Source organism: Gossypium hirsutum, chromosome D02 (genome assembly GCF_007990345.1).
Source record: "Gossypium hirsutum isolate 1008001.06 chromosome D02, Gossypium_hirsutum_v2.1, whole genome shotgun sequence".
Lineage (NCBI taxonomy): Eukaryota > Viridiplantae > Streptophyta > Magnoliopsida > Malvales > Malvaceae > Gossypium > Gossypium hirsutum.
Genome location: NC_053438.1, coordinates 64,738,465 through 64,758,055, shown reverse-complemented (window position 1 = coordinate 64,758,055; position 19,591 = coordinate 64,738,465). Strand labels below are relative to the sequence as shown.

The following is a 19,591-nucleotide window of genomic DNA, read 5'->3' as shown; positions in this document are numbered from 1 at the left end:
ATTTTATCAGCAAACTATATTATATTGAGTAGGTCTAGATAAGATTTAAAAAATCAATTTTAATATTTATTTTTTTCTAAATACAAAACTAATTAATTTAAATATATTTTTATTAATTTAAAACTAAATAAAAGTTAAAATTATATTTGATCGATAATTTCGAAATTCTCAATAAAGTATTTAGAGAATCAAACGTATCTAATGTAACCTTTTTAGAATTGTAATAACACTTTATCATGTACATAATATTATAAGTATTCACATTCGCATTCAATTAGAATCTTATATGGAAACTACCAAACACTTAAATTACATATTTTTGAAAAAAAATCAAGGTGAGTTATTAAATACATTGAAAAGAATAAAGTACTGCTTGTTTTGTCAAATTCTACTATTAATTTCAAGTTTTGAAATTTTAATCTTGATTTAAAAAGGTAGTTGTTAAAATTTATTATTTCCAAACTTTTATGCAGAAAATGTAAACTTAATATTTTCACGTGATACTCATAAAATATCATGTTATTTTAATTAATAGAATTAATGGATTTTAAAATTTTAAAATAATTAAATTAAAGAAACTTACACATAAATGAAATTTGATCTAATACATTTATCTAATCAAAATTAAATTTTTGATATTGGAAAAGTAGATAATAACTTACACGTAATTTTAATGCATTGTCAAGCACATACATAGTTATTATGTTCCGCCTTTTAGAATTATGATAAAGACAATTAAACCTATTCATTATGGTCTGCTAGTATCGTTTACGACTCTGCATGATATCACAAAAACAAGACGTTGACAAGAACCCTAAAAAAGCGGAGCCAAAAAGTACCATATCTTCGAACATTAAGGCCTCCAAAATGGTCAACTTGATTTGCTTGCACCTATATTTCACACTTTCGTTTTAATCAAAACTTAAAAGCCACCATTTTCATGTTGCTACTTAAGCAGTAGCCAGAGAAAGCGAGAGAGCTATAGGTAGAGTTTTAGGCCTTGAATTTGAAGATACAAAGGCCACCATTTTCGTGTTGGTACTTCAAAACATGGAGTCGATGTCCAAGTACAAATCTTACATTTGTAGCCATTAATGCCGCTTCACAGCTAACACTGTCTATTGCTATTGGTTTCTACTTTTCTCATTCCATTTATGACTCTTTAGCCATTTTCTGATTGGTCCTTGTGGACGGTTGGACCTCCCTTTATTATGCTGTGTGAGAGTGTTCTCATTTCATTTAATAAGTATTTGAATTGGTTGTGATTACTAACTGCCCCACAAGAACATGAATTCTCTTCTCTCTCACCTTTAAGCTTCCATAACTTGCACGGTTATCAGCTTCTGATATTAAGGAAGCACTGCTTGCTCTTCAATCTCAGTGATGTGAGAGTACAGTTAGTGAATTAACACTGCAAGTTCCTTAGTATTGAGGTAAGTAGCCTGTTCTTGTTTCCCTTTCTCACTGGTCATTCAATTAAAGTGATCACTCATGGAACTCAGAGATCATGCATTTCACATTCTTGTTCAACATTAATTGGTATGCTCGGTACTAGCCGTCAGGTTTGAAAATTTTCTAACCCAATGATCTGACACAAGGTTCCTCCCACTTTTACCACAACTATTAGAAGCTTAACTTTCTTCCCTAGCATGTTTGGTGGCAGGAAGCTTGAAAAATCCATTGATAGGAGGGCTTTTAAATTTATTTTCAGGGAGATAAGAGATATGGGTAGCAGAGAAATCAAATCGCCTGAAGATATGCTTGAGACACCAGCTAGTTTGGAAGAGGATGGAAGGTCCAGGAAGAAACTGGGGATGTTTTTTATCGAGTCTGATAATAGACGAACAGCTTTTGGGCGTGGTTATACTGGGGGCACAACACCTGTTGATATCCATGGGAAGCCTATTGCAGATCTTTCAAAGACTGGGGATGGATTGCCGCCTTATTTATTTTTGGTAAAATAACACAGTTTCTTCTACCTTAGGTTACAATCTATACAGTTCCTGTTGTACTTTGCACGTGTGGGATTTGTGAAAATTAAACTCTTTATCCTTCCAGGAAATGAGATGGCCGAACGAATGGCTTATTTTGGCCTATCGGTGAACATGGTGGCCTTTATGTTCTATGTTATGCATAGACCCTTTTCAAGTTCTTCAAATGCAGTTAACAATTTCCTGGGATATCTCAAGTATCCTCTGTCCTTGGTGGTTTTCTAGCCGATGCTTATCTCGGTCGATATTGGACAATAGCCATTTTCACTACTATTTATCTTGCTGTGAGATATCCCTTATTTATAGAACCCTTTGTTAAGTAATTTGGTATTTTCCTTTCCTTACTTGTCAACCTTGTTTCCTACAGGGTTTGATAGGGATAACTTTATGTGCATCCATGAAAATTTTTGTGCCAAATCAAGATCAATGCGATCAACTGTCCCTGCTTTTGGGTAGTTGCGAGCCTGCAAAACCATGGCAGATGCTTTACCTCTATGTTGTCCTTTATTTAACTGCTTTCGGAGCCGCGGGTATAAGGCCCTGCGTCTCGTCTTTTGGGGCTGATCAGTTTGATGAAAGAAGTAAAGATTACAAGACCCTCCTGGATAGGTTTTTCAACTTCTTTTACCTCTGTGTTACTATTGGGGCAATTGTGGCATTCACTCTGGTAGTCTACATCCAGATAGAGCGTGGATGGGGAGCTGCCTTCGGTTCATTAGCTATAGCTATGGGAGTGTCCAACATGTTGTTCTTTGCTGGTACTCCTTTATACAGGCATAGGTTGCCTGGAGGCAGCCCCCTAACCCGAGTTGCTCAGGTCCTTGTTGCCGCCTTCAAGAAACAACATGTCCCTTTTACTAGAAGCGAGTTAGTAGGCCTCTACGAGCTCCCTGGAAGACATTCTGCTATAAAGGGCAGTGGAAAGATACCTCATACTGACGATTTCAGGTATAGGCTGCTCTCATTCCATTTCTCAATTGCAGATCAAATTGATTTATTTGTTACATCTGATTTCCAATTGTTTTTGGTGTTGCAGATGCTTGGATAAGGCAGCTCTCCAATTGAAGGAAGACGGGGGCAATCCAAGTCCCTGGAGGCTCTGCACAGTGACTCAAGTAGAGGAAGTCAAGATACTCATTAAACTTATTCCAATACCAGCTTGCACGATTATGCTGAATGTTGTCTTAACAGAATTTATAACTCTCTCAATACAGCAGGCATACACCTTGAATACTCACATTGGTAAACTCAAACTCCCAGTAACATGCATGCCTGTATTTCCCGGCCTCAGCATATTTCTTATACTGTGTCTCTATTACTCCGTATTCGTCCCTGTATCACGACGCATCACTGGTCATCCACACGGTGCTTCTCAGCTTCAGAGAGTAGGCATTGGTCTGTTTATTTCCATCTTATCTGTAGCCTGGGGTGGGGTTTTCGAAAGGTTTCGAAGAGGCTACGCTATAAAACACGGCTACGAGTTTAGTTTCCTAACTCCCATGCCTGATCTAAGTGCATACTGGTTGTTGATCCAGTACTGCCTGATTGGTATAGCTGAGGTGTTTTCCATAGTGGGGCTATTGGAGTTTCTATACGAGGAAGCTCCGGATGCAATGAAGAGTATAGGCTCTGCATATGCTGCTATAGCTGGTGGCTTGGGTTGTTTCGCTGCCAGTATAATCAACAGTATCGTCAAATCGGTTACAAGGAACCCAGAGAATAAGCAGCGGTCCTGGCTATCTCAGAATATAAACAATGCGAAATTCGACTATTTTTACTGGCTGCTTACAGTTCTTTCTATAATCAATTTCTGCTTTTTTCTGTATTCAGCACATAGGTACAAGTACAGGACAGAGCAGACATTTGAGGCGTGGGAAACCAAACAAAACATCCTGGCTGAGGATAGCTAAATAAGTATCTAAAATTTATGGTTCTTTTTTTGGGTTTGTAATGGAGCAAATGCTCTAAAATACGAGTTCCACAAGTTTCTGGTCCATGTCAATTACTGTTTCCTTTATTTATTCATTGTTGTTATTATTTGCTCCTCATACCCGTTATGTTACTGCGTGAATAAGCTGCTACTTTTATATAATAATAATAATAATAATAATAAAAGTCTTCTTTTTAACATACTAGAATTCTTAATACTAAGAGAGGCATCGGCTTATGCTTATGCTTATGCTTATGCTTATCTTCAATCTCACTAAGGTCGGTTGTCGGTTGGTTGCATGGGGCTTTCAGGGGTTTGTGCCCACAGCCAGCTGTGCGGACTGCGTTCTTCAACTGCTACAGGCTGAGGCTGATGGCTCATGCTCCCTGTGTGTTTTAAAGAGCCCATCTTAACAATGATGGTACAAATAATTTAAATTAAGTTGCTCTCTGTATGACCCTACCATGGCCTCTCTTATTGTGTTCATTAATAGATAACTGGTTTGTCCACTATGTTAATGTTGGGTCCTATGTTATAAAGCGAGCACTGACAGATGTTGGTTGGATGTTAGACCTCAATTAGTATTCAGATTGAAGACGTTAATTATTACTTTTAGAGAGATTAATTTATTTTTATTAAAAGTATATTTATCCTAATAAGTCTTTTATTTAAATAAGTAAACTTACATAACTTATAGCTAAGAGGCTAATTGTCAACAATAAGATTAATTGAATTTATTCCAATATTTCAAAGCTCTAAGATTCTCTTATTGAATCTGAAGTTTGGAATTCCTTTTAATGAGTTCCTCTTGTTCATATCTAATTGAATCCAGTGGTTCAAGTGATTCATGCACACTGAATCCAGCCCTAGAGTGTTTAAACTCTTCGAACTGTTTTTGGAATTCAATAAGTTAAAGCACAAAAGATTAAAGAAGACATGGTGCCCATACCATCGACATGGTTCACTCTGGCATGGAAGGGAAGATCAGCTCCTGCAACTGTGATGTTGGTATAATAATAACCTATAATTCAGACATTTAGAATTTACAAGAATAATGGCTTACTGCAATGGAATGATTAGTCTTGTAACTTATCTTAAAAGCATAGTGTTTATACATGTAAGAAATAAAGAGTTATGATTTGTTGTGTAATAATAACAATAATCTTGCCTTTCAACAAAACAACATGATGTTAAAGTTTAATATAACCCCAGATCTAACCTTACTACTTGTCGTACCATCATCATATTTAGAATAGGCAACAAATTACAGCTAATATTGATAGTTACACAACAAACAAGTTCTGGGTATGGTAGTAAGGCACATTACACTCTCAGGGAGAGAACTCAGATTCGAACCCTAGAGACAACATTATTAAGAGGGGCAAGCATGAATCCCGAAAAGATAAATTTTCATACACCATAAAACAGACATTAAAGTTACCTTTGTCATACCAAAAATAATATTGATAGTTACACATCATTTGAGTTGATCCATGATAAATTACGTTTACAAGCAAATAATATAACTTCACACAAACTGTTAGTTTTTTTTACGTAGAAAGTAATATCAGTAATATTTAAGTTGGAGTAGGAAGAAATTACCAGGTAGATCAAGTAGTGACAGATAAAGAACAAATGCTTCTATACACGTGATGCTTCTTTAATGACAGATCAGTGAGTTTATATATACAGACACTTCCTGCTCCTCAAATATGTATTTGCTCTTATCTTACCTTGTGCATCAGACTGCAGATGAAAGAAATGGAAAATTAACTAGTTATTCACCAAAATAAGGTATAAATTGGATTATATGCATCATTGAAGCAACAGCTACTTACCTTGCGAGAAACGAAGTAGTGAAGTACACATAACACGTACAATCTTTGTAAGCTTAATTTAACATCTAAAGAACTTGTTCTGAATAAAAGCTTTCTTAAACAGGGTAATTTATATGCAAAATGAGGCTGAGAGCAATTAACAAAGTGGCATTGATATCTGCTTTATACCTTACCTTCAGGCAACCAATCAAATTAGAGGTAGAAGAGTCTTAGGCGAATGCAGTGCCTATATATTGAGTTGCTAAGATAAGAATATTCTTACTAATGATGGGTTAACTTACAACAATGTTAAATTTACAAGTTAAAGTAGACACATAGAACATAGTTTTTTCCTTCAAATGCAAATAAAACAAGAAAGAAGCAAAAGACGGTGATAAAACAATGCAAATAATCAGACACATTGAACATAGTTTTTCCTTCAAATGCAAATAAAACAAGAAAGAAGCAAAAGTCGGTGATAAAACAATGCAAATAATCAGACACATTGAACATAGTTTTTCATTCAAATGCAAAGAACAAAACACATCTAAATTTTCCTTCAAAGCTGCACAGCGGACAATGGACAAAGCAAATAATCAGCACGTTGGGCCTGAAATGTTTTAAGTAGATGAGATATCGAATTATTTAGTGAAATAGACAACTTTCAGCAATGTAGCAGTTGAATTCAGCAAGTAGAAGTACCAACTTTGAAGTGGGCTTAAATTTCTTCATGCACGTTTTAAGCATTTGCATCCTCATGTTGGCCTTCCATAGAATTTCTCGTCCTTCATTCCTCCTTCATCAAACTCTAAACTTAAATCCTGTAATAAAGTGAACCATGAGTTTACTGTTAAGTTTGCTGCAACTTGTTCCATTGCTCATCTCCTTTACTGTTAAGGTCACTGCAATTTATATGGAGTAGTTGTGAAGCTATTGACTAGAAAATATGCATATCAGTAACCTTTATATTCTGTGCCACAAACAATGATCAATGACAGTTATTCGGAAACAATAAAATCAGAAAGAAAATTTCCCTTGAAACTAGCCCACAGCCCATTCGATTAGGTGTGTGTTCAATCGAATCGAATAAACAAATTTTGAGTTAATCAAGTTCACGAGTCCTATTTTATAATCCTAACTTGATTTGAAATTTTTTTTCGAATCAAGTCGAATGAAATGAAATTTGAGTCGAGTCAAATTGAGTAAAATTGTTCGAGTTAAATTAAAAAATTAAATATGTCAAATTAAAATATTGTTACAGTATAACTATAACTAATTCTATATTAGAGCACATAAATTTGAAACCATGTGTATTTAAGATACTTACTTGAATCATTAATTAATTTTTGTCGAGAGAGACCAATTTTCTCATTATCAAAGTTGACAGGGATCAAAAGAATATTTAAACCAATCTATTATTCGAATTATTCGAGTTATTGAAATTGTAAATTTCAACTCCACTTGAACCCGAAACTCGAATAAGTGCCAATGAGCCCATGATCATCACTCAAGGCTGCAAATAGCTTGCATGCCCATTTTTCATTTTTTTTCTCCCCAATTCTTTATGCCAGATACATGGAAAGGCACTATTTGCAAAGTTGCATAACTCTTTAGGACTGTTGACAGGTAACATGGAGGCATTAAAATGAGGAAGAATCTATATCTAAAACTGCAAGCAAATATGAATTGAAAAAGACGCATTCCAAAGGAAACAATTAGGGAAAAGCCTGGAATCAATGATGCTCGAGAAATTAGGTAATAATAAAAGTAGAATAATGGTTCAAATTGATTATTATCGGTGTTAGTTCATCACAAGTACAGGGGTGAATAAGGATACATATGGGGGCAGGAAAATTCAAAGGACGGTAGAACCTTTGAGAACTCCATCCAGCAATCTGCGGCTAGTGGAATCAGTTGAGGCGGTGGTGTTGTGAAAGCAGTAGACGGGGGCTTGCCACTTGGAATCCTCAAGAACTGCTCCCACTTCAAATGTCATCACATGTGCCTCCCTCCCTGCAGTTTTAATTTATGGTAGCTTATCAATCCCAGCCCCAAATGAAGAGTAGATTAAAAAAAGTGAATAATTAAAGAACAGGGAATTACCCGTGTAGAAGACCCAATGAACGGGCCTCTTAGTGACAACATCCTCAAAATACCAGATAAATTCGACCTTCTCCCACACATTGCAAAGGAACCCATCCACGTGTTGCTGACCCAAGTACGTAGCACCCTCTAGCCAGTTGGGGCGTAAAATCCCAACCTCAACGTGTGCACTACTGCAGGTTTTGGAGGAATCGAGGGTGTAAAAGAAGGAAGTGCCATTGTTCCACTCAAGGTCATAGAGGACATTACCAAGCTGGTGCTGAATTATGTTGAAGTTTCTTCCATTGGGCCAGTCGTACCAGAGGTCGATTACCTGCAGAATTCCACTATAGTTCATCACCAGGATGGAGTGGAATTGGAGCGGCCATGGGGTTGGGGTCGGGTCTTTGTCGAGTGTGGGTTTGCAGAAGCCGAGTGAAGAAGTGAAAATGAGAACGAGGCAGAGGAAGAGGAAGAGGATGATCTTGGACAGGGGCTTCAGAAGGTTTAGGTCGGCGAAGGCCATCTTTATGGCTTTGACTTATCTCTTTTTGTTATTATGCAAACTATCGGTGGTAGGCATACCGATTTCTAAAGGTATTTATCTCAGTTTTAATGCATACCAATGAAATTGGCATTTGCAAATTTCATTTTTCCTTCTCCCTTTCTTTGTTCTCAATTTTTTTTTAGAAAAAATAACAAGTATTATTTAACAGCTAAGATAAAGTTTGATACATAACTTGTTATTGGGAGTCATCCATCAGCAAACAAAGTAAACAATTAGATGGAGAAACACACACAAAAGATAAGTCATCAAACAAAAAACATCTTGAGACAAGCGAGATTGTAAACTGTTCCCCATAAGGGTTAAAGCATCCTCACATTTGTTCCATTCACAAAAGACGTGTAATATAGAGCTAGAATTTATAAAGTCTTTCACCCATCTATTAAAGGAGATGTTAAGGCAAAATGTGGAGAATGAAGTTGAGTGGCTCACCGTCTCCAAATGTATTAACGTATAAGGTATAATTACTGCAACTAAATAAGAGTGTGGTTGTTTTTATAAATATACGGGTCAGGTTGTAATTTAGTTTTTACAACGAAGTATGGAAGTACTCCAAGGATCTTACTTAAGGGAGACGAATACTAAATTAAGAATAATTCCAACGTTAATAGATCTAACTAGTATTTTAATTAAATTATATTACGATAAAACATAAAGTGAAGAGAAATTATTTTATAAAGTGAAAAATGGGAGGGTTTGGGTGAAAATATAGGTCCGAAATATGAGTTTGGGCAAAAAAAGAGGCCCGTTTAGAAAACGGGCCGGGCCTCGGGTAAAACTTTTTTGGCTATATATATTTTTTTATTTTTAATCAAATATACTTTTTAAAATTTAATATGCTATTTTCTTTTTAAAATATGCTATTTTGGTGTTGTAAAATTTAATATGGACTGGGCCGGGCCGAGCTCGGGCTTAGCAATTTTCTTTTGGGCCAGGCTTAGACAAATTTTTAGGTCCATATTTCGGTTGGGTCAGGCCTAGGCCTAGAAAATGGGCCTAAAATTTTGTCCAAGCCTGACCCGAACCCGGCCCGGCCTATGATCACCTCTAGAGGTGAGTGAATTGCTTCCTTTTGGAAGACAAGGAGGGCGGCTATCTATAATTGCATGGGATGGCTAAAATAGCATGATAGAGCCTTGATTTTCTCTTCCCATGACCGGCCCTTGATTGTAGGATGAGGGGTTTGAAAATGGAAGGTTTGAAAAGTGGAGGGGTTGGACCAGCTTTATGAAGAAGATTAGGGGTTGCTTTATAATTATTGAAATCAACTTAAAATAGCTTATTTGGGCAATAATTTGGGATAGTTTGGGCCGCTCTCCCTTTTTGTGGACCAATCCTCTTCACATTGAATATTCTGGGTCTCTTTCTCTGCATCAAGCTGTCCAATTTTAATCATCCCAATTGAGAGCTGGGTTAATTAATTGTATGGGTCCAAAACAAATCTTTTTGGGACTCTATGGCTATTAAATAATCAGGTTTCCCTTGTATGACAGATGATTTTGAAGGATACTTCAACAATTTCATATTCTTAAAGTGCCTCTAAGTCTAGTTCTTCTTTCGTTGCATAAAACTGCTAAAAATTAGCAAAAAATTGTAAGTTGAGCATAAAAATAATTAAAAATATACATTTATCTTCGATTTTCCCAATTTAGATATTTTGTAATAAAATTTTAAAAATATATACTAAAAAGAGCTCAGAATTTGCAAAAATTGTTAGTCAAAAAGTGTAAAAAAGTCTATAAAATTTTGAGTTTCCATACTTCCAAACTTAAATCATTTCTCCTCCCGAGTAATGTTAACTTACAAAAGAATTTAATTTTTAAGAGATTCCTTTCGGAAAATTAATTTATTCAATAGTTACGCATTTAGTGAAATTATGTCCAAAATTAGAAACTTTGCTACCATACACCTTAAGTATATATATCATTCAATTATTAACAAACTAACAAAAACATGAACTAAATTCCTTCTCTTAATTTAATATGTATTCAATATTTTCCAAACAATTTGTTTCCCTTAATTAAGTAGTAATCCTAAGTCTAAGTTGTAAGGCCCAATTTTGGCCCGGGCCCGCATAAATAAAAATAAATTCCAAATATAAATTTAGAGTCCAATTAGTACAGTCCAGACTACAAAATTTGGCCCAAATCACTAACCCAATACACCCTAGCAACCCAAATTACAAAATCTAGCCCAATAACCAATTACTGGCCCAAAGATGCAAAATCAGAAGCTGAAACCCTAGGGCAAACCCCAGCGCTGCAGCAGCTCCTCTCGTCCGCGCGTGCCAGGCCGCTGCTCTCACATGCACCTCCGTACCCTCCGTATCCGCCACGTCCACTGCTCCATACGCCTGCAACAAACGAAAAAGCGAACAACGCAACACCAAAAGAGAACAAAAATAGCAGTTGTAAAAAAGAAAATTTCAGATTTTTTTTTCTTTTTCATTTTTATTTTCGACTATATAAAGTCGCTTTTCAGAATCTGTAAGGGACACACGCATATTGTATCAAATACGCAGAAAATCAATACAAAAAAAAAGGTTTTCTTCTCCTTCTGTTCTGTTTTCTTCTTCGATGGTTTTTTTTTTCGTTTGTTATTAACCTCATATAAGCATATATATAGAGCAAATAAAAGAAAAGAGGGGGAAGTTAGAACTCGTACCTGGCAGTGCGATCTGGGCTCTCTCCGTCGTCATCGGAGTACAGGCTAGGATCGGGGACTGTTCAAGGGTGCTGAATATCGAGCGGTGCAGGGACTAATGGTCTCCCTTTATGTTTTGGAAGTGAGGTGCTCTTTAGGTTTAGGCCTTTAAAGCCCAGTTTTAAAACGTCGCCGGATAGAGCCAATGTAATGGGTTTGAAACGGCAGCGTTTTAAGATCCCGACCCGCGTGTGTGACCCGACCCGGGGAGGACCCACACACTTTTGTTCGTTGGTCTTTTTGCATGATCATACCAGGATATGCCCAAGTTAAGCGTTGATAATGAAATCTACACAACAGCACGATGTCAAAATTTGTAGTATAAACGATACAATCCTTTACCGGGGCAATGCCTTTCTCGTTGACTCAGCATAGCTTTGCCCATTTTAAGTCGAGTTTTCATCTCTTCAAAGTTGTGGGATTTTATCCTGATTAAATAGGAAGATCCAAAGTTCTCTGTCGTGGTTGCGCCCCAAAAGGCTCTATGAAAGAAATCCGATACCAAAGAAGGTTTTTCGCATACCAGATGAAAGTGGAAGATCTTAGGTGGAGGACTTTATCTATGACAACATTGATTCTTCGAAAGGGATAACAAAGACTTGCCTAATCCTATGGTTCAGATCCAATCCAAAAAAATCAAAATCAAAAACAAAAAAAAAGAAAAAAAAGGAAGAAAAAGAAAATTCAAAATCAAAGTCAAATTGAAAATGAAAAAATAGATAAGGAAAAAAGAAAAAAGGAAAAAGAAAAGGAAAGGCCAAGGCGAAAACCCGCAAAGGGCGCTTTGTGACCAAATGTGGTTTTGAGTTGAAAACCCGAAAAGGGCGACTGAAATTTTGAGCAAAATAGGGCATGGACATCACCATTATCGAAGACTTCTAATGGGCATTGCTTCATTTTTGAGATCATTAAAGGCTGCTTCATACGCCAATGCCATTATATGCAGATCCCAGAGAGGATGGTATTGGAAAATGCATTGAACTTGAATGACAGCACGATAGCTGAGGGCTATAATCAATTCAAAATTAGACACCGCGGTTTGTCACTGTATTGCAAAAAAATGAATTTCCAAAATGATTGAGACTTACAGGGGTTGGCATATGAAGTTACCATCTGCCTTCTTTGTTTTTGAACGTTTATCGGAGCTTTGACTAGGGCAACACTGTTTTCTCTAGTTTACAGGACAGAAGTAGTTCTACCAATTGAAGTAGAAACCCCTGTTCTCTGGGTTTTAGTTGAGTAGAATGAATCCAATCTGATCAAAAGAAAATGCTAAAAACTATTCAGTACAGTCAGATGTACCAAAGGCAAATAATGTGAGCCTACAATCAAAAGGTTTGCCTCAAAGAATTCCATAAGGGGAATCTAATTTGGAGAAAGATTCTTCCTACACAAAAGGATTTTAGAGAAAAATGGATGCCAAAGGCCTTTTCCGGAGAAGCTCTGACCTTGAGTGGGATAGATGGTAAAACTTGCCAAATCCTGTAAACTTAGATTCAGTCAAGAATTACCTCGCCTGAAGAAGGAGAAATGACCAAGGTGAAAACCCGCAAAGGGCACTCTGAGTCAGAAAAAATATGCAAAATAAAAAACGAAAATGAAAAATGAAAAAGTAAAAATGGAGAGGCTAAGGGGAAAACCCGCAAATGGCACCTTAGGCCAAAGGGGATTTGAGTTGAAAACCCGAAAAGGGCGGCTCAAATATTGATCAGAATGGGGCATGAAGTGATCAGAGCAACTCGTATCTTGATCAGATTGGGGCATGTGGTAATCTTGTTACACCTAAATCAACAGGAAAGGGTAGGCGACATCTTGGGGCGTCGGCAAAGCACATGTCAAACTCAAAATGATATTCAGAAAGTTTGTACAGAGAAGTTCAAGCTGCGATATCTGGGGCATCCAATTCCCATATTATTTATATTAAATTTGTTGTTCTTGGAATATTTTTTTTCTTTTCCAAGATACACATTCCCGATCAATTTCTTTGTTATCCTTCTTTACTATTTTTGATAATTTATTCCTTTCAAGCTATGCTCAGAGCCAACTTTATTCTTATCCATTGTTATGACCCCTTTTTGCAAGCATGTTGTATTAGAATAATGATTAATGGGCTAATAAAACTTTCACAAGGGAAGTTTTGCATATTACTCTGAAAAGTTTCTAAATAATACAGGAACCTGAAACAGGACTATTGTTTAGAACACACCAGGTTTAAAGGGTGAAATGTCTAAGGAGGAAAAGTCTAAATTAAGACTATCCTTCCGAATTTTGGTTGTCCAAGCATAGATTGAACAAAATGACAAGAATGTCATGTTGATGACAAAGCCTAAATAAACAAGCAAGCAATGATCACCAGGCAATAGGAAAAGGTTTCCTCGGAGAAGAAATTTTTCATTTTGTATGACACCATTGTAATGGTATAAAGGACCAAAGAATTTCACATGATGTATCCTCGAATTGTGATAGGAGAAGATTGAGGAAAAGCCACATATTTCTACCATTGGATTGCAGTGGGAGAATGATGACACAAATTGTGCGCCCTAATAGATTAAACTTTGAAGTTTACAGTGGGGGCAATCTGACTAAGTAATTCTTTGAAAAAGCCGGAAAGCGTTGTAGCACGTCAGTGTTAAAGCCTTAATAAACTTCGAGTAATGACAACCTAAGCGAGATCATTCTAGAAAAATAAAATTCTGCATTCATGTGAACACCATTCACTCATGTCTAGTTAGAAGCATTTGATTCATTTTCATCATGTCATCATAATCATTAGGCATAATTAGGTTCATTATACAAGTCATGTTCTCCAGAGAACAGATCAGTGAATATTACAAATCTTATCTCCCTAAGCAGTAGTAGAGTAGATCAAAGACGACAAATCTTATTTTTCCAAGATAGTGGGATGCAGATTTAAGCCACCGAGCCTTATCTCCCTGAGCAGCAGAAGAGCAGGTTGAAGATAGCAGATCTTATCTCCTTAAGCAGTAGTGGAGCAGATTGAAAACGAAAAATCTTATATTTTCAAGATATTGGGAAGCAGATTTAAGCCACCAAGCCTTGTCTCCCTGAGCAGCAGCAGAACAGGTTGAAGATTGTAGATCTTATCTCCCTAAGCAATAGTGGAGCAGATCAAAGATGACAAATCTTATCTTTCCAAGATAGTAGGAAGCAGATTTAAGCCACCGAGCCTTGTCTCCCTGAGGAACAGTAGAGTAGGTTGAAGATAGCATATCTTATCTCCCTAAGCAGTAGTGGAGAAGATCGAAGACGACAAATCTTATCTTTCCAAGATAGTGGGAAGCAAATTTAAGCCACCGAGCCTTGTCTCCGTGAGCAGCAGCGGAGTAGGTTGAAGATAGCAGATATTATCTCCCTAAGCAGTAGTGGAGCAGATCGAAGACAGTAAATCTTATCTTTCCAAGATAGTGGGAAGCAAATTTAAGCCACCGAGCCTTGTCTCCCTGAGCAGCAGCGGAGTAGGTTGAAGATAGCAGATATTATCTCCCTAAGTAGTAGTGGAGCAGATCGAAGACGGTAAATCTTATCTTTCCAAGATAGTGGGAAGCAAATTTAAGCCACCGAGCCTTGTCTCCCTGAGTAGCAGCGGAGTAGGTTGAAGATAACAGATATTATCTCCCTAAACAGTAGTGGAGCAGATCGAAGACGACAAATCTTATCTTTCCAAGATAATGGGAAGCAGATTTAAGCCACTAAGCCTTATCTCCCTGAGCAGCACTAGAGTAGGTTGAAAATTACAGGTCTTATCTTTCTGAAGTTGCAGTAGAGCAGATCGCATCGAACTTATCTTTAAAGTTGCAGCAGAGCAAGATAAAGCTACAAATTTTATCTCTCTGAGGTTGTAGTGGGGCAGATCGAAGTCGATAATCCTATCTCCCTGAAGTTGTAGTGGAGCGGATTAAAGTAATAGATCTTATCTCTCTGAAGTTGCAGTAGAGCAGATCACATCAAGTTTTGCCTACTAGAGATAGCAAATTTTGTTCTTTTTAGAAAGCTACAAGCTACAAATCCTATCTCCTTGATATTGCAGTGGAGTGGATCAAAGCACCAATTCCTATACCTCTGAAGATGCAGTAGGATGGAATGAAGCTACTTGAAGAAGAAGAGCACCAAGGTCCAGTACGACCGGGAAAAATTGGCCTTTTTAAGTCTTTGCTATGTTCTAGTTACACGACAACGAGCAAAGAGGGGCAGCTGTAACGCCCAATTTTGGCCCAGGCCCGCATAAATAAAAATAAATTTCAAATATATATTCAAAGTCCAATTAGTACAGTCCAGACTACAAAATTTGGCCTAGATCACTAACCCAATACACCCTAGCAACCCAAATTACAAAATCTAGCCCAATAACCAATTACTGGCCCAACGATGCAAAATCAGAAGCTGAAACCCTAGGGCAAACCCCAGCGCCGCAGCAGCTCCTCTCGTCTGCGCGTGCCAGGCCGCTACTCTCACGTGTGCCTCTGTACCCTCCATATCCACCACGTCCACTGCTCTGTACGCCTGCAACAAACGAAAAAGTGAACAACGCAGCACCAAAAGAAAACAAAAATAGCAGTTGTAAAAAAGAAAATGTCAGATTTTTTTAATTTTCTTTTTCATTTTTATTTTCGGCTATATAAAGCCGTTTTTCAGAATCTGTAAGGGACACACGCATATTGTATCAAATACGCAGAAAATCAATACAAAAAAGAAAAGGTTTTCTTCTCCTTCCGTTCTGTTTTCTTCTTCGATGGTTTTTCTTTCTTTTTTTTCGTTTGTTATTAACCTCATATAAGCATATATATAGAGCAAATAAAAGAAATGAGGGGGAAGTTAGAACTCATACCAGGTAGTGCGATCTGGGCTCTCTCCGTCGTCATCGGAGTACGGGCTAGGATCGGGGATTGTTCAAGGGTGCTAAATATCGAGCGGCGCAAGGACTAATGGTCTCCCTTTAGGTTTTGGAAGTGATGAGCTCTTTAGGTTTAGGCCTTTAAAGCTCGGTTTTGAAACGTCACCGAATAGAGCCAATGTAATGGCTTTGAAACGGCAGCGTTTTAAGAGCCCGACTCGCGTGTGTGACCCGACCCGGGGAGGATCCGCGCACTTTCGTTCGTTGGTCTTTTTGCACAATCGGTCCCTCTGTGTTTAGCGTAATTGCAATTTGATTTTCTTCAAATTTTCTTAATTTGTGCTGTACATTTGATCTAGTTGTCATTTTAATCCTTTGATAAACGACACCGTTTTCTACAGGTGGTTTTGAATGGTCAGATTTTGCGGTTAATTCCAATCTTAGTCCCTCATTTTTCAAGACGATTACCAATTTAGTTTAGCTTTAGTTTCCTTTTATTTTTATTTGTAATGTTTCATTTTTATTTTATTTGAATTCCAGAATCATTTTAATCCTATTATTATTATTATTATTATTATTATTTTCATTATTATTATTGTTCCTTCTTTATATTTTAAATCATGTCTTAACTTTAACTTGATTTGTAATAGTATAGTTTTAAATTGAATTTAGTACTTATTTTAATATATTTATTTGTAACATATTTTAATATTTAGTTTGACATGCTCTTTAAACTTATTATTAGTATAATTTTAAAATGTAATATATTATTATTTCAAATTATTATTAACATGTACATTGTTTTAAAATTTATTACTTTTATTTTTAAATTCTATATTATTATAGGTTTCATTATCTTTTAATATATATATAGATATCTTATAAGAATTTGGTATACTTTGTACATATTTTAATGATTTATTTTGTGTTATAACTTAATTTTCTTTTAATATAATGTTTTTAAATGCTACTATATGTGCTATTAAATTATTTCAAAAATTATATACATTATCGTTTTGATGTTTAATGTTATCATGATTATAAATTTTAAAATATTTCTATATGTATATATGTATTTTAAGTTGATTTCATTTATATAATTTATTTCTTTCAAAACCTATTTGGTAATTACTTATTTCTTCTAGGTTATACATGCATTGAGACTCTTACATAATTATTTTATGTGTATCATTTAAGGCGGATTAATAAATATATTTTATTTGTTTCAAGTTCATTTCGGAATGCTATTATACAATGTTATTATTATTTTATTTCAAGTCTATTTTGAATTTGTGAATAAATCCTTTTTTAGAACTTGTGTGCATAAGTTTCGTGAGGTGAGATCCCTCTTTTATCATCTTGGATACTTTAGAATTTGATGTTTGATTGTCAATGTTGGTATTAATATAATATTGTTAAAACTATTATTGTTATTCTTTATTTGTATTTATCACTTATTTGCTACTTCTTAGTCTAAGTTTGAATTATCAATTATCTTTTAAATGTCATACTTCTTTTAAATTTTTTATTCTATTCCATATTAAAAAGGGTCTAGCATTTATAATTCTCGAGAGAATTGTGCCCTAACTCACCGGGTTCCAATTTTTCTCGATGAATTTAAATAGTTATGTGCTTATTTTATTAAAACTATACCATTTTAAAACTAAGCATTTAAGATTTCAAAATGTTGGATCCTAACTTACTGGATGTGACATTCTATTGTCCTGATTTTAAAATAAAGGCAATGTTGGATATTTAAGAACTTCAAGAAATCGAAACCTAACTTACTGAATCTCGATTTCTTGCTTGACTTGAATGACCGAACAGCCTTACCAAAATTCATGAAATTCAAAAATTTGAAAATACTTAACTTTGACGATTAAATTGTCGTACTCTAACTCACTGAGTGTGATAATTTATTTCTTCAAAATGAGTATATCTTTTATTCAAAGTTGAACTGTAAAAGAATCGTATTTTTTAGAATCTTTTCAAAGTTTCGACACTAAGACATTAAACAATCAATTCGGTACCAATTTTGGGCGTCATGAGAGTGCTAACCCTTCCTCGTGCATAACCGACTCCCGAACCTATTTTATTCAAAGCTGGCAGACCAAAATAATTTTTAACGGTGAACCGGTCACACCTTAATAAAAGATCGGTGGCGACTCCCATTTTCATTTTTAAAAGTCGATTCCCATTTTCAAATCAAATAAAAAAAATGGTTTCGACATAAGTGATGCTTTCATATATTGAATTTAATAATAGGTGTTTTGAAAGGTTATAATAAGGATAAGTTTTAAGGTATTTAGTCTAAAATGTTTATTTCTACCTTTAAACTCAGCTGATCTCAAACCTCCGAAGCTACGTAATCATCCCCTGACTACCCAATTTCTTGTTTTTGCAATTTTGGAACCGTATGCTCATTCGACAAATTGGTTTTAACAAATTGGGCCTGAATATTCAAATATCAAACTCAATTTAATATCTAGCCAATCAAGAAAATGGGCTGGTCCGTAGGCCAACTAAAATTATACATCTAATTGTCCAGTTGAGATTTATTCTATTAACCTGTCCAGATAATTTTGGGTGTTTACAATTATTAACATTAACTTAGGGTGCCATTGGATTCTAAGGATTCTTTTAGATTATGGAATCCTTTAATTTTCGGACAACTCAAAAGTAGCGGTAATGATAAAATTAGTTATTGTAACATTTAGATGTGTATTTAAATTTAAATGCAACTGTAATGACAAAATGAGAATAGAATGTAACTATTAAGAATATTATATTAGACCTTTAAAACAAGTGTACCTTATTAAGTCCTTAGTGATCAATAAAATAATCAATTAGCCATTCGATTAGCGAAAATCGTTAGTTAACCGATTTTACTGTTAAAGGCACTAATGTAGTTGATGGTAACAACTAAGAGATAACACATGACATGCCACATGAAAAGATGTTGATGTGATTATATTTTCTAAAATATATATAAAATAATTAATAAAAATTATATGTTGATTTGAATCTGGACAATAATATGTCCAGATTAATTCAAAAATATTATAAAAAAATATGAGTAATTATTTAAAAAATCTAAAATGTATAAATAAATCAATTTCTAAATTTTTATTAATAACTTTTATATATTAGAATTTTAAAAAATTCAATTGAAAAATTGAATTAATAATGTTGTTATTCGAATTTTGTATATATAAATTATTAATAAAAATTATTCGAATATACATATTATTAACAAAACTATTAATGGCAAGATCCTAAACAATACTGATAACGGCAATAATGTAATCGAAAATTGACCATGAAAATGGCAACCTAATGGCATGAACTTACCCCCACCACAGTATTACTATTAGTATTTACTACTAAAGAGATCCAAGGCAGGTCTGCACAAAGAATTACACCGTTGAGACACCAACTATAGATATATCTTGAAAGAGGTAAAATGTTAATTGGATATTATTATTGATGTTTATTAATATAATTTCTATACAAAGTTTGAATATAAAAATTATTAATTCAAACTTTTTTTTTATTTCGAATACATATAAAAAGTATTAATAAAATTAAAAATATTATATTTTGAAATTGTTTTCAAATTTTTAGAATTTTTTTAAAAAAATATTTATAATT

General features: G+C 35.1%; 1 protein-coding gene and 1 pseudogene across 3 annotated transcripts; one reads left to right on the top strand and one right to left on the bottom strand.

The window, feature by feature from the left end:
- The first annotated feature begins 933 nt into the window (after positions 1 to 933).
- Positions 934 to 4,121, top strand: LOC107909509 (protein NRT1/ PTR FAMILY 6.1-like; annotated as a pseudogene).
- Positions 4,122 to 4,170: 49 nt separating this feature from the next.
- On the bottom strand, positions 4,171 to 8,712 carry LOC107909510 (uncharacterized protein At4g14100). 3 transcript variants are annotated; one of them, XR_005910525.1, is made up of 6 exons: positions 7,842 to 8,509; positions 7,611 to 7,751; positions 6,445 to 6,559; positions 5,524 to 6,348; positions 4,871 to 4,942; positions 4,171 to 4,307 (listed from the first exon to the last, which is right to left on the bottom strand). XR_005910525.1 is itself a non-coding variant. In XM_041089005.1 (3 exons), the coding sequence occupies exons 1-3, from the start codon at positions 8,344 to 8,346 to the stop codon at positions 6,540 to 6,542; spliced, it is 666 nt and encodes a 221-aa protein (XP_040944939.1). In that variant the 5' UTR covers positions 8,347 to 8,712; the 3' UTR covers positions 5,349 to 6,539. The 3 variants fall into 3 exon arrangements, 1 of the variants encoding a protein (XP_040944939.1); XR_005910527.1 differs by having other exon boundaries at positions 5,524 to 5,667; XM_041089005.1 differs by lacking the exons at positions 4,171 to 4,307; positions 4,871 to 4,942 and having other exon boundaries at positions 5,349 to 6,559; positions 7,842 to 8,712.
- Positions 8,713 to 19,591: the final 10,879 nt, after the last annotated feature.

Excerpts from the sequence above, each read along its gene's own strand:
- LOC107909510 (XM_041089005.1), bottom strand. The coding sequence starts at position 8,346 with ATGGCCTTCGCCGACCTAAACCTTCTGAAGCCCCTGTCCAAGATCATC. Across the intron at positions 7,752-7,841 it reads TCATTGGGTCTTCTACACGG|GGAGGGAGGCACATGTGATG; the intron begins GTAATTCCCTGT and ends TTAAAACTGCAG. Across the intron at positions 6,560-7,610 it reads GCTGGATGGAGTTCTCAAAG|GATTTAAGTTTAGAGTTTGA; the intron begins GTTCTACCGTCC and ends ACTTTATTACAG.